At 33.4% G+C, this 13,042-nt stretch overlaps 1 protein-coding gene across 4 annotated transcripts in view; it reads left to right on the forward strand.

Moving 5' to 3' along the window:
• LOC117205782 (protein draper) overlaps positions 1 to 13,042 on the forward strand; it is a 29,135-nt gene that overhangs the window by 14,035 nt on the left and 2,058 nt on the right. The window contains exons 1-17 of one of the 4 annotated variants that reach the window (XM_033444509.1): positions 2,158 to 2,174; positions 6,901 to 7,147; positions 7,649 to 7,775; positions 7,872 to 8,040; positions 8,374 to 8,620; positions 8,713 to 8,833; positions 8,916 to 9,053; positions 9,174 to 9,353; positions 9,445 to 9,772; positions 10,272 to 10,379; positions 10,640 to 10,804; positions 11,108 to 11,314; positions 11,717 to 11,872; positions 12,081 to 12,257; positions 12,345 to 12,455; positions 12,522 to 12,731; positions 12,809 to 12,991. In XM_033444509.1, the coding sequence (XP_033300400.1) occupies positions 7,056 to 7,147; positions 7,649 to 7,775; positions 7,872 to 8,040; positions 8,374 to 8,620; positions 8,713 to 8,833; positions 8,916 to 9,053; positions 9,174 to 9,353; positions 9,445 to 9,772; positions 10,272 to 10,379; positions 10,640 to 10,804; positions 11,108 to 11,314; positions 11,717 to 11,872; positions 12,081 to 12,257; positions 12,345 to 12,455; positions 12,522 to 12,731; positions 12,809 to 12,991 (2,719 nt within the window). In that variant the 5' untranslated portion in view covers positions 2,158 to 2,174; positions 6,901 to 7,055. Of the gene's footprint in view, positions 1 to 2,157; positions 2,175 to 6,900; positions 7,148 to 7,648; positions 7,776 to 7,871; positions 8,041 to 8,373; positions 8,621 to 8,712; positions 8,834 to 8,915; positions 9,054 to 9,173; positions 9,354 to 9,444; positions 9,773 to 10,271; positions 10,380 to 10,639; positions 10,805 to 11,107; positions 11,315 to 11,716; positions 11,873 to 12,080; positions 12,258 to 12,344; positions 12,456 to 12,521; positions 12,732 to 12,808; positions 12,992 to 13,042 lie in introns of those variants that run through there. The other 3 variants (XM_033444508.1, XM_033444510.1, XM_033444511.1) reach the window with 3 other exon arrangements.

Consider the following 13,042-nt stretch of genomic DNA (forward strand, 5'->3'; position numbering starts at 1 on the left):
GGTTCCGGCGATCAATTAAGATACTTAAACGACCTGTTCTGTTTTACTGCATAAATAAATGTGCCGTAGAGAAGGCGTTGAATTGATTCTTCCGGTGGTATCTATGTTCGTGCATAATATACGTTCGCAAGCGTTCATTGCGCCCATCCTTGACGTGTTTCGAACGTGTATGGACATTCAATGAATACACGAAATACATGGAACCTGCCTTTGCTTTGGTGAAAATGGTTCTATAAAAATCTGAATAGCAGTGAGTCTGAAAAGAACCTCTTCGTTGTTTAAAAAATTGATTTATAAAATTGTTTCTGTGCAATTATGATTGTAATTGGTCGTTTGATGAATATAGAAACACATGGAAGTTATGTTGCGTGAAAAATGGTTCTATAAAAATTGTAATAGTAGTAGAATCGAAAAGAAGAAAAACGAAGCAAGCTAATGAAGTTTTAACTAAGCTGTCGTCTAGCAGAATCTTTACTATCTTGTACGCACACGCCCTTCAATTTTATAATTACAATAGAACAAAATGCTAGGATATTGTTTATCATATGTTCTGCATTTTGAACAAATTGAACAAGTTGTATCTATGAAATGTAATTTAATGGCGAGTTGTAAATGTACAGAGAAGTCGGCAGTATCCGAGAGACTAGTATAAGTGAGAGGATAAATTCCATCAACCGGCTATTTCTACTATCGTATTTCATATACTTGATACATGAATAGGCAGCCTACGCGCCAAAGAGTCTGCACATGTTAAAAACGACAGGTTATTTTCTACTTGATACACATAAAAAGAGTAATCGATGAAAAATGCGGGCTTGTTTTCCGCTGCAAGAATTCTTGTGTTTGGCAGCCAAAGTTGAAGGATGATGGCTATTTCGGTTTCACTTCAGCCTCAGGGCTTTGTAGGTTTAACTACGTTTCATTTTCAATGATTCTTGTTCTTACTATGAAAGAAAGTTTTATAGAATTTGTAGTATTTAGTATACATCTTTTTTGGCAAACAATCTACAAATAATATTAACCTAATTGCGCAGAAGGGCTCCGGAAACTCTTCTTTATCGTATATTCATATTAAATGTTCAATTACTGATAAATTGTACTCTTCCTCGAACAGAAGCCTGGAACTAGTGAATGTGCTTACGTAGAAATTATTCTCAATTTAATTCCCGGTAATAATTCCTGATGCACTCATGATACCGTTGCATCGTGTGAACGGAAACGTAGGAAAACCTGACCCGTTTTCTTTCAGTCGTAACATACCTGCTTCTGAAATATTTGGACCCTTTTCCTCTCCCAACTTCTTCCCCTCGAGGAAAAAGGTTGCCTGCCATCCATGCGTCTGACTTTTTCAACCTTATACGAATTAACAGTTGACTGCCTTCTCACGCTTTTCATTGACCAAACAGGACAGTTTCCCTTTTTTCGTAACCAAAATCATTCAAACAAACATATGAATTCTTATACCATAACTCCTTTGACTTGAGTTATAACTAGACTGGATTTTTGTAGGTTAGGTAGCATCGTTTCTATGCGTGGGAAATTTAAAAGCGCAAAATAACACAAAATGCGCATGCGTAACATCAAAAAATATATAAAATATCCAAAGCATGATGTTTTCTGTAATAATTGGTAGGATAAAACAATTTTCTGTAATATCTGGTAGGATAAAACAATTTTCTACCAAGATGAACTTTTTTTAATTATGTTCTCAAGAATACGAATTTGCTTAAAAATTGCAATCTAATTATATCAGCTACAATCTCCGATTTATATAGCAAATGCAGTTTCCAATAGAAACTGGACTAAAGCTAAGGGATTCTTGATGTACACTCTGTTTACTGGAGGATCTTTATCTTCTCAGGTTTCCGTCAACTGGTTTGACCAGACCTTCGAACGTGTAAACCTTATGCTCGGTTTTGTGACCTCACTTGATCGCCGAGCCTACTACATATATGGAGCTTTACACCGTTAGTCGATCTACGCGTTAATTCGTGTGTGTATACACCGGCTCGTCTGGTTTTTATTCGACTTGTACCATTAGAGTGGCCTCTGTAAGCACTGTTGGCTTGTTCCACGATGCAGTACATGTACGTTGTACGAGAGACTTGTCTGGCTCTGGATGATCATCACGCTTACCTCTAACTGGATCTTATGAAACGTTCCCATTGGCGTAGGTGTGTAGAATTGCTGCATCTTCCTATAGTTAGGTAGGATCTGCGTTCAATATATACATATAATGGATCTACTTTGTAATAACTTGTACGTGGTATTATTTTAAGTACGAAATAATTTACTGAATTGCAAGCATTTTTAATACGGAGTAACTTACAAACTAATTCTTAGTGTAGAATTATTCTTAAAATTACGGAATAATTTACAGTGTATTTTTAGTATAGAATTATCTTTGATACATTTACAAAATAATTTTATACCAATTGTAAGGAGTTTATATCGTTATAATACAGAAAAATTTACAGAATAATTCGTAATGTAACAATAATTCTGAAATATTTGATATTTTTAAAAAAGATCGTTTCAAGGAACTTCAGAACTGTTTTTATTATTTGTGGAACACTTTGAACGACGCCTTTAAGTATGGTTTCCAATGTAGGGGTTTGAAACATGTGGTTAATGAGCAGAACATGAAATCATTAAATGTTATACATTCATAGAAATGTAGAATCTTCCAATCACAAAGTTTTAATCGATAACTAAGATAAAAAGATAACCCTGAAGTTTTAATATCATAAATTAGATTGTCAAAGATACTTTACCACATATAAACATATATACAAACGTATTCGATAATACATAATATTCGACGACGTATAAGCAAAGTATATAAGTATAAATAAAAGTGGAAATACAAGCTGGGATTGATGAACAAAAGAAATCAAATACTATTGTGAAAAGACAGAGAGAGTAAGAGAAAGATATACTGATACTTGATTATTCAATTATCGATGTGATACAACACCATACACAGTAGAGAAGAAAAACATAAGATAAAAATAGAAAGTGACGTGATTTCAGCTATGGTAATCACTATGGCGCACATGTAATCGATTGTATCATTGGAATCTGTATATATTTAGAAATTTCGCTTGAAAAAGTATCTTCCCTGAGAAAACATTAGAATTGTAACATATTTAGTACGAGATAGTAAAGCATCTCAGAACTGACATACTATTGTTAAATGAATTCCATAGCTTCCATTGAGTTGGTTAGCTGGAGTGACGTTAATGGAACACTCGGAAAATCATGAGTGGAATACACGAAACTATATTGGTAATGTTGACGATATAGTGGTATATAAAATTGAAACGAAAAACCACACGAATCAATAACGATTATTTCACATTTTTTTTTCAAACAATAGAGATGTTTTAAAAATAGAAGGATACACGATATGATTCGGTCGAAAATGAGCCAAATAATATAATTAATATAGATATTCTATTCAATGAAAATCAAACGATTAAATATTTCGAATATTTTAGTCACCTGAAAATTTCTCGAAAAGAATTCTACTGTTTAAATTTAATCTTCCAGGCAAATTATAAACGCGTTAATAAAAACGGCTACGATTAACGATCAATGTACAGCTGCTGGAAACGTAGAATAAAAAACCGTTCGTTGCCATTCAGCAAAATCTTTGTGAATCACTTCTGTCACGTTGGGCTCACGTTTTTTCAGTGACTGCCGAGTTTGTGATTCATGTGTAAGCACATATAAACCGTGGATCGAATGATTCGCGACCGGAAGTGACAAAGTGTCAATCGAGCGAGAAGATTGCCTTCAGGGAACATGGATTTATATATATTTTTTTACTTAATTATATATATAATTATTCCTTACAATTTATCGATGTGGATATTATATAAATTGTTATACTTATAAATTTATCACATGTTTATGTGTAGTTCATCCGAACGACTAAAAGGGTCAAATTATTGAGTCAGCTGTGTAAAGATAAGTCTAGATATTTACAGACTTTCGTATTGCTTTGATATGTTCATCATTTGTGTACATAATTATGTACATAAGTAAGCAATTGCGTCAAAGATTAGAGTAAATAAAGTGACTTTGTTTTTAGTACATATTATCGATTCGTCATCTCTTAGTTTCTCGAATTGAAGCATACGTAAATTTTTGTTAGATTTGCAGATCTGTTTAGAGTCATATATTACATTCTTTTAGAGGTTCTGTATTTAGAATAGAGATGATACAAATATATTAATTACTAATGAGAGAGAGAAAGAGAGAGAGCTTTAATAATTGCTTGTCCTCATCTTGGCTCCATGGAAGGCGACTGTAATTAATATTGGAGAACCATATACAAACAATAAGCCCGGACGTCCGAGATAAAGAACTATTTCAATGTGTATTGTATAAAGTACAATAACATTGACTTGCCATAAAAAATTTCTTCATATAGTTCTGACTGGGATTTTAGATTTTTACATGCCTATCATTCAGTCGATCCTTTTTTACTGTCACAAATATTTCAAGAGACTGTCGCATCGTAATCAGTTTTGTACTATCGGAAATAGTAGATGAATCCGGCGACTCAGATATGATAATAAGTATGGTCACTATCATGAGTGAGATAAAAGTTTGTTTTCGTTAGTCTCGCGATGATTGAATTTATCAAAATTGATGTTAGCGCTTAAGTGATAAAATTCGATTAGTTAACTTTTTTTTTACAACATACAATGCGATAAAATATGCTATACAATTAATTTATTAAATTGCTCGCTAATTGCCTCAATGTAACATTTCAATCGATTTACATTTTTTCATAATCATAAAAGTAATTGCAGCATTCATACAACGAAATACAACGCAATTGGCACAAACGGAATTTATTTCTAAAATATTAAATTACAAAGTTAGGTTTAACAATTGTTGAAACACATTTCAAAGAAATATAAGGAAAATTTTCTCCCGTAATTACTTCCTACATCCGGTGTCTTGTTTCTTTACTCGCGTAATTCCTTTTATGCTACGTAAAATTCGATCGATGTGTGTGGAATGCAAATAGCCAAGAGGATAAAAGACCTTGTCCTTCGGGAGCGATTCGAGGCTATTTGACTTCGATAAAGAGCCTGCCACGATGTACGTGATTCGACCCATGCGTTCTTTATACTTTCCTACAACCTGTTCCTTTGACCCATCCAAAGCAGAAATATAAAATATGAGCAGACCTTTTTGTTAAAATTATTATTAAATAAAATAATTTCGTCTGCGTTTTATGATACCTCTATAGTATATCCTTAGTGTATAATTATTTGCCTCTGAATTTACCTCTATGTGGTTGGGTATTACTATCCTGTAAATGTCGACAAATAATAGATGACAGGCATTTCATACTCTACTGTATAATTTTTATTTTTCCGAGTGTACGCTATTGCTGTAAGCGTGGTTGGCGTTAAACTTTCTATTCGGCAAATCGAAGACGACAATACGGAAGTTGTAATCAGTCTTCAAGCGGCCGTACGCAATTTTTTCCAAGCTCCGTGTGACTCAACGTGCAATACGAACAATGGGCTTGTCGTCCATTCAACAGCATCCGTGTCGTACTCAATAATTGTACTACTTGACAATTTTTAGAAAGTTTCCGCGAAAAAACGTAAACAAGAGTTTCTCTTTCGAGGATCTTTAAATACACGTTTTGGGCGATATAGATACATATTGATATTTCTTGTAGTATTTTCAATATTCGATGGAGAGTTATGAAAGAAATTTCTTCTATCATTAGTAGATTATGGATGTTTATACATTTTTAGAAGATTTAAAAAAAAAATGTAGATAATACACACATCTAAAACATTTTAAATATAATATCTGTACACGTAGAAGAGATATGAATCTGCAATGAGCATCTTACTACTCTGATACTGTTATTATTTACATTGCATTAACAACTGCAAGTTTCCACGAAAAAACGTAAATAAGAGTTTCTCTTTCGGGGATCTTTAAATACACGTTTTGGGCGATGTAGATACATATTGATATTTCTTGTAGTATTTTCAATATTCGATGGAGAGTTATGAAAGAAATTTCTTCTATCATTAGTAGATTACGGATGTTTATACATTTTTAGAAGATTAAAAAAAAATGCAGATAATACACACATTTAAAACATTTTAAATATAATATCTGTACACGTAGAAGAGATATGAATCTGCAATGAGCATCTTACTACTCTGATACTGTTATTATTTACACTGCATTAACAACTGCAACTGAATTATAGACTCGTGTAAAATATATTTTTCGAGATCCATGTTATGTAAAACATAGATGATGACAAACACGTTAAGTGCCTCATAATTTAGTACCCAGGTTCTAGGTGAAGTGGCACGTATAGTCCTGCATGGATCTCAATCACTCAGAAATATAAGTTCCGTTATCGATTGATCTTTGGATCCTCCTAATAAGAGAAAGCGGAAGAAGATTCTTATTCGACGAATAGATCCCTTTACGGAGTCATTTCCATAGTTGATAAATATGCAATTTGTCGCAAATCGTGACCGGTACGTGGAATTAAAATGGATAAATTGCGATATTGTAACTCACGGTACAGAGTCTAAAGTCACGAAGAATTTCTCTGAATATTTACGTGACAAACGAGTCTTAAAACCATTTTTTATCTCTTGTCATTTTCAATGCTTTTTCACTTCTTCAAAGAATGAATAATGTTCGTAATCGATTAGTTTAACACCAGACAGCTGTAACGTTATTGCTCTCGGTATTTCTGGCAAAAATTTCATTACGTTCACTACTTTTGTTTCCTTCTGTCTCATATGATTTGACAAAGCAGTATTTAATAGAATTTGTTATTAATAATATGTTTGTCAAAAAAGTATTTTATTAAAAGTACGTTTGTATTTCCAGACTCAAAAATATGTTGACTATCTGGAATGCATGAAAATCGTCTGAAGGAAGGAAGGAATATAATACTCAAAAACATTGAGGGATATTGAAGCAATGTGATATACGCGCGAATCTGTAGACATAACTGTTTATTATATCAAAGATCATAAGTCAGGATGGCTCTATCCATCTATTTGTTAGCTGCTATTACAGTTTTGGGAACGGTGTACGGTTTGGAAGGGCCAAACATATGTACCAGGCAAGAAACGTAAGTGGATTAGATTTATTAAAGATTTATGAAAGTGCAATGGTTAACGATATTACATAAAATGATAAACGATTATCTACTTAACTTATTTTCTCAAATCGTTATCAGAAGATGGTGGTCTTTATTCGAGAAGATATTTAGCAAAACAATGGATTTCTAATAAAAATTCAAGGCCATATCTATAAAAGAATAATCACTATATACTTTGTTTTCCTTCATAATTTATTAAAACAATAATTATTATCATCGTTCATGATCTTTTAGTAAAAGTCCGTAAAAGTAAATTCCTACACATCTTTTTAAGTTTTCCAACTAAATTAAAATAAAAATGTTTTTCTAAATTAAAATTTAATTTATTGAGAAGTCTATTACATAAAGTTTTTCAAGAGCAAAATTATAATAGATTTAGAAGATCAGTTTTATTTTAATTGTCAACCTTCCGATGCTACCTATTCTGTTTTCACGACTCAGTGCTTGTTTTTAATACTTGGTTGATGTTAGGTATACGATAACAGTGAGGATATCGGAGCAGAAACCTTATACTGTACGAGAGAACACTTGGTGCTTAAGCTTTCCGCCAAGATGCTCCAAATATAGGGTGGTATTCAAGACGATATTCAAGGAACAGGTGAATAGAATAGTATTAAATATGTAGAAGCTACTAATTAATTAAGAGCTAATTAAAAGTTTTCGAAAAATTAACGTTTTAACGTTGTTCGATTAGGAAATAACAAAACAGAGACCAGTAGAAGAGTGTTGCAAAGGCTACACAAAGACCAATGATGACAATCGTTGCATTCCAATCTGTTCCAAGGACTGTGTTCATGGCACTTGCATTGCACCAGACGTCTGCAAGTGTGAGTCAGGATATGGGGGTCCGTTATGCGATTATAGTAAGCATTAGATTTTGTTATTTATCTAACATATTCCTTAAAATCATTGAAATACTCAAACCAGACATTTTCAGAGAATACTTTCACCTTATCTTTTATTCTTGGTGCAGTATTCAGTTTTCATTGTCTAGAAATTAGTTGTAGAACTGTTTGTGAAAGAATAAAAATTCTCATTTTTTTGACTATTCAATTTCTATTTTTGTTACTTTAAATACTGAGTACGATTCAAGATACTTTCTTAAAATCAGTCAATAAAATCAAAATCAAAAAGATTGAAGTAATTGTTTCTTTTACTTACTCATAGTAAATACAAGTATATTTGTAACTTAACAGAGTGTCCATCTGGAAAATGGGGCAAGTCTTGCGAAATGGATTGCATGTGCCAGAACGGAGCCACTTGTGACCCATTCGACGGCAAATGCTTGTGTAACAGAGGCTGGACCGGTAAATACTGTAGCCAAGAATGTCCTCCCGATCGATATGGTCAAGATTGTGGTGAAGAGTGCCGTTGCAGAAACGGTGGAAGCTGTCACCACATTTCTGGCGAGTGCCATTGTGCTCCTGGTTACACAGGACCCCTGTTAGTTGATCTATCTATTTTATTATTGAAATGTAACGAAGTGTAAAATATTAGAACACAATTTTTAAATCGCTTTAATAATTCTTTTTTAGTTGCGACGATTTGTGTCCGCCGGGAAAACACGGCGATGAATGCAAATCAGAATGCAAGTGTCAGAATGGTGGTTCTTGCAATCCTACAACCGGCGAATGTTATTGTACACCTGGATGGACTGTAAATATTAATTGTTTTTTTTACGAGATTTTATTGTAATCGTGTCCATGCATGATCTAAAATATATTTTATTTTAAAATAGGGTTCAGTCTGTGCGAACCGGTGTCCGGAAGGTTTCTGGGGTAAAAACTGTTCTCAAGAGTGTGATTGTTACAATGGTGCTGGATGCCATCATATCACTGGAGAATGTGAATGTAAACCCGGTTATTATGATGAAAAGGTGACCACTCTTTCAGAAATACATAATTATTCTTATTAATTATTGATATTTTAGTATATATGTTACTTAATGTGTTAAATACAAATAACAAATAATTTTGAACATAAAAATCTTTTACAGTGTTTAAAAATTTGCACCGGAGGAACGTTCGGTTTAAATTGTACAAGCAACTGTAGCTGCGAAAATGGTGCAATTTGTTCACCGATTGATGGAACTTGTACTTGCAGTCCCGGTTGGATGGGTGAAAAATGCAATAAGCGTGTTTGTCAGAATGAATTCTGGGGACCCAACTGTACAAAAGTATGTAATAATATAGATAATGCGATATTCACTTTTCTGCAATGTCTTTTTAATACTATAAAATAAATACTATATTTATGAACGTTGCTAGGTTTGCGAGTGTGAGAATGACAATACAGAAATGTGTCATCCGTGGACTGGAAAGTGTATTTGTAAACCAGGATGGGATGGCGATACTTGTACCAGACCTTGTCCGTTTTATATGTACGGGAAAGGCTGTCAAAATCGTTGTAATTGCAAGAACAACGCGCAGTGTTCACCCATAAATGGAACTTGCATTTGTGCGCCAGGATACAGAGGTGAGGACTGTAGTGAAATATGTCCTGACAACACTTATGGCGAAAATTGTGCACAAAAGTGTATCTGCAAAAATGGTGCCACTTGTTTACCCGAGAATGGCCGATGCAACTGTACAGCAGGTAATAAGTTACACTATTACGAGCACAAAAGTTAATCAATTAATACGAATTAATATACAAAAATTGAATAATTCTTAACCAAAAGTAAAAGATGTAATTTATCATTTAATCATGCGAGAGTAATTAAAAAACAATCAAAGGAAGTATCTTTAAAATGATAAGCATTTTGTAATTGTATAATTTAGTATTTTTGTATCTTTATTTTATGTTGTTTGCTTCAAGTTAATTCATTCTTTAATTGTATGATCGTATGAATTGCATGAACAATTACTAACTGTAGTTTTTGATAGTATGCCATTTTCGCAAATTTGTGGATTTTTGTTTTAAATATATAGTTGTAGAGTTATTATTTGTAATTAATTTATCAAAATAATAGTAAGGTAAGTAATTCGTATTTAGTGAGAATTATTCAGTTTAGAAGTCTTCTTTAGAATGTTTTCTTGTTTCTTATGTTACATTCAATTTTGTTCCTGCATGTATTGTTATTACATTTTGCTAGGATGGGTTGGTGTTTCGTGTGATCGTCCCTGCGACGACAAGTCTTTTGGCAAGGACTGCGAGGACAAATGCAAATGCTTTAACAATGCTGCCTGCAATCCACAAAATGGTAAGGGGGCTGGTTGCAACGATTTCTTTTAGTTCTAGAGAAAGTTAATGCTTCAAATCATTAACAAAAAACGCATTAATTTGTATAGATCCATGATTAGATGGTTTCTTTTATTTCTCGATGATTGTATTTCCATATTTTTTTATTCTTATGTAATTTAGTTTCATACATTTTGAGACTCACGTTTCTTAATTCTTTGTTTCCATTTTCATTTCGTTGCACTTGCACCAAAACACGTTACCTTTTTTAAACACCTGCAGGCACATGCACGTGTGCAGCTGGCTTCACCGGCGAATTTTGCCAAGATCATTGTGAAAAAGGATTTTTCGGGCTGGGATGTACTCAGGTCTGCGATTGTCACAAGGAAAATAGTTTAGGCTGTGATCCTGCCACGGGTCGTTGCATCTGTAAGCCAGAATGGCGAGGTTTGTTTCTTCTTTTAATTCGTCGATCAATCGCCATACATTTGAAAAACTACAACAATTATCCTTTCCTTGTGGTACCATTTTAATATCTTCCTTACATCATTATTCATATCTACCATATAATGTACAAAACAGAAATTTTGAACTACTAAGTAGGTTTCCTGTCCATTCGTTTAATGTACCACGTATTTTAACGTAGAATTTTTGAAAAGAAATTGAAATTATTGAGAAAGACTGGAAAACTAGTTGTTTGATGGCGATTTGGTCTTCGATAAAATTTTCATTTTTAATGACATAAAACAGGAATCCGTTGTGAAACCAAGTGTCCAGAAGGCCTTTATGGTGATGACTGTCATTCACAATGTGAGTGTATGAACAATAGTTCATGTGATCCAGAAACAGGCACTTGCATTTGTGCCAGAGGTTGGGAAGGAATTGATTGTTCTCAACCCTGTAAAGAAGGGTGGTATGGCGTGCGTTGCAAGGAGAAGTGTCCAGAAAAAATACAAGGTAAAAATAACAATTTTAGGTGAAGATGAAATAAATCAAGCTTTCGCAGTTCTGCTAGAAAGTAACTATCGTTAACATTTGTAGTCTGTAGTTTCTAGTACATTTTTATACTTTAGATTATATGGTATTGTATCATATGTATATAAAAATTTATTAATTCAAGTAGTACTTCAGCATGTTCATGATAAGCACGAAAACAACAAACTAATGCTTTGATCATTGATGTGAAAAATATAGTCATTTTTATTTGTATACCCTTACTCAAACACTTCAATAAAAGTGGTAAGTTGTCAATTCATTTAACTGTTACTGTAACACTCTTCACACAAACTAAAATAAGGTACTAATAAATAAAGCTAGAACTATTTATTCGAAATAATAATCGTAGAATTTATCTTTTAGGAAACATGACATGTGATCATGTCTCTGGTGAATATGTTTGCCGACCTGGATACTTAGGGTTAACATGTGAGCATCCTTGTCCACCTAATCGTTATGGATTAAATTGTGCTAGTCATTGCCGCTGTAAAAACGGTGGCGAGTGTCATCACGTTACAGGTAAAATTTTACTTACCGCTTTCGCAATTTATTCGAATCTAGAATTTTATTACAAAATAATATTTACAAATTCATAAGTTTTTTAGTCCTAATAGCTCTATTTTGCAAGATATTGCATCATCAGTTATATTAGGTACATAATGTAGGGTTCATACTAGATGTTATATGAAACGAATTAATGGCTTCTTTTACATGCATACCATTTTAGGCGTGTGTCAATGTCGACCTGGTTGGCAAGGCGAATTCTGCCAAACACCCTGTCCAGACGGGACATATGGCATGAACTGTAGTCAACATTGTACATGTCAGCACGGAGGAAAATGCAGATCTAATGATGGTCATTGCCGTTGTGCACCTGGTTGGACTGGTACCAAATGTACTGAGAGTACGTGAAAAAAAATTATACAGATAATATCGAGAGAGGCTAATAAAATAAATATAACATAAATGTTTTTCGTATTCGTAAATCTAGTCTGCCCAGAAGGGTATTATGGCGATCACTGTATGGAACCATGTGACTGTAAGAATGATTTCTATATTTGTCATCCTGTTGAAGGTTGTGTCTGCAGACATGGATACACAGGTATATTATTTCAAATCTGTCAGTATTAATATATCTTAACTAATACTGGAATATATTCCCTTTTAGGTCCAAATTGTGACGAAGAATTATTTTCACGTAACATTCAAGAGAGGGATGAAACCGGCTATGGCGTTATGGTAGCAGGATTTTTATTTGCTGTAATTATTGTTATTGTAATGATATTCGCAGGATGGGTATATCATCGACGCAGAGTAGCAGATTTGAAGAACGAAATTGCACAAGTGCAATATATCGCTGAACCTGCTTCTCCTCCAGGTATTTATTTCAAACAAATCTGTTATTTATAGTGGATTATAAAATACTTATAATCAACAATGATATCTTTTATATAGAGCAAACTCAGTTTGATAACCCCGTGTATGCCTATCAAGGCTCTTCAAAATTCGATGATGGAACAGCTACTTTATTGAATAACTTCCAATTCAGAAATAATCTTGGAACAAGCAAGAAGATAAATAATGAGAAAGCTAAACTTGGAATGAACAGCTGTACGGATGATGAGGATGATTGCAAAGGTATTGTTGGCAATAGCATAGTACACCAAATTGTAAGTTCTGTAAAATGAT

This window comes from Bombus bifarius, unplaced genomic scaffold, assembly GCF_011952205.1.
Source record: "Bombus bifarius isolate JDL3187 unplaced genomic scaffold, Bbif_JDL3187 scf7180000007992, whole genome shotgun sequence".
In the NCBI taxonomy this organism is placed as follows: domain Eukaryota; kingdom Metazoa; phylum Arthropoda; class Insecta; order Hymenoptera; family Apidae; genus Bombus; species Bombus bifarius.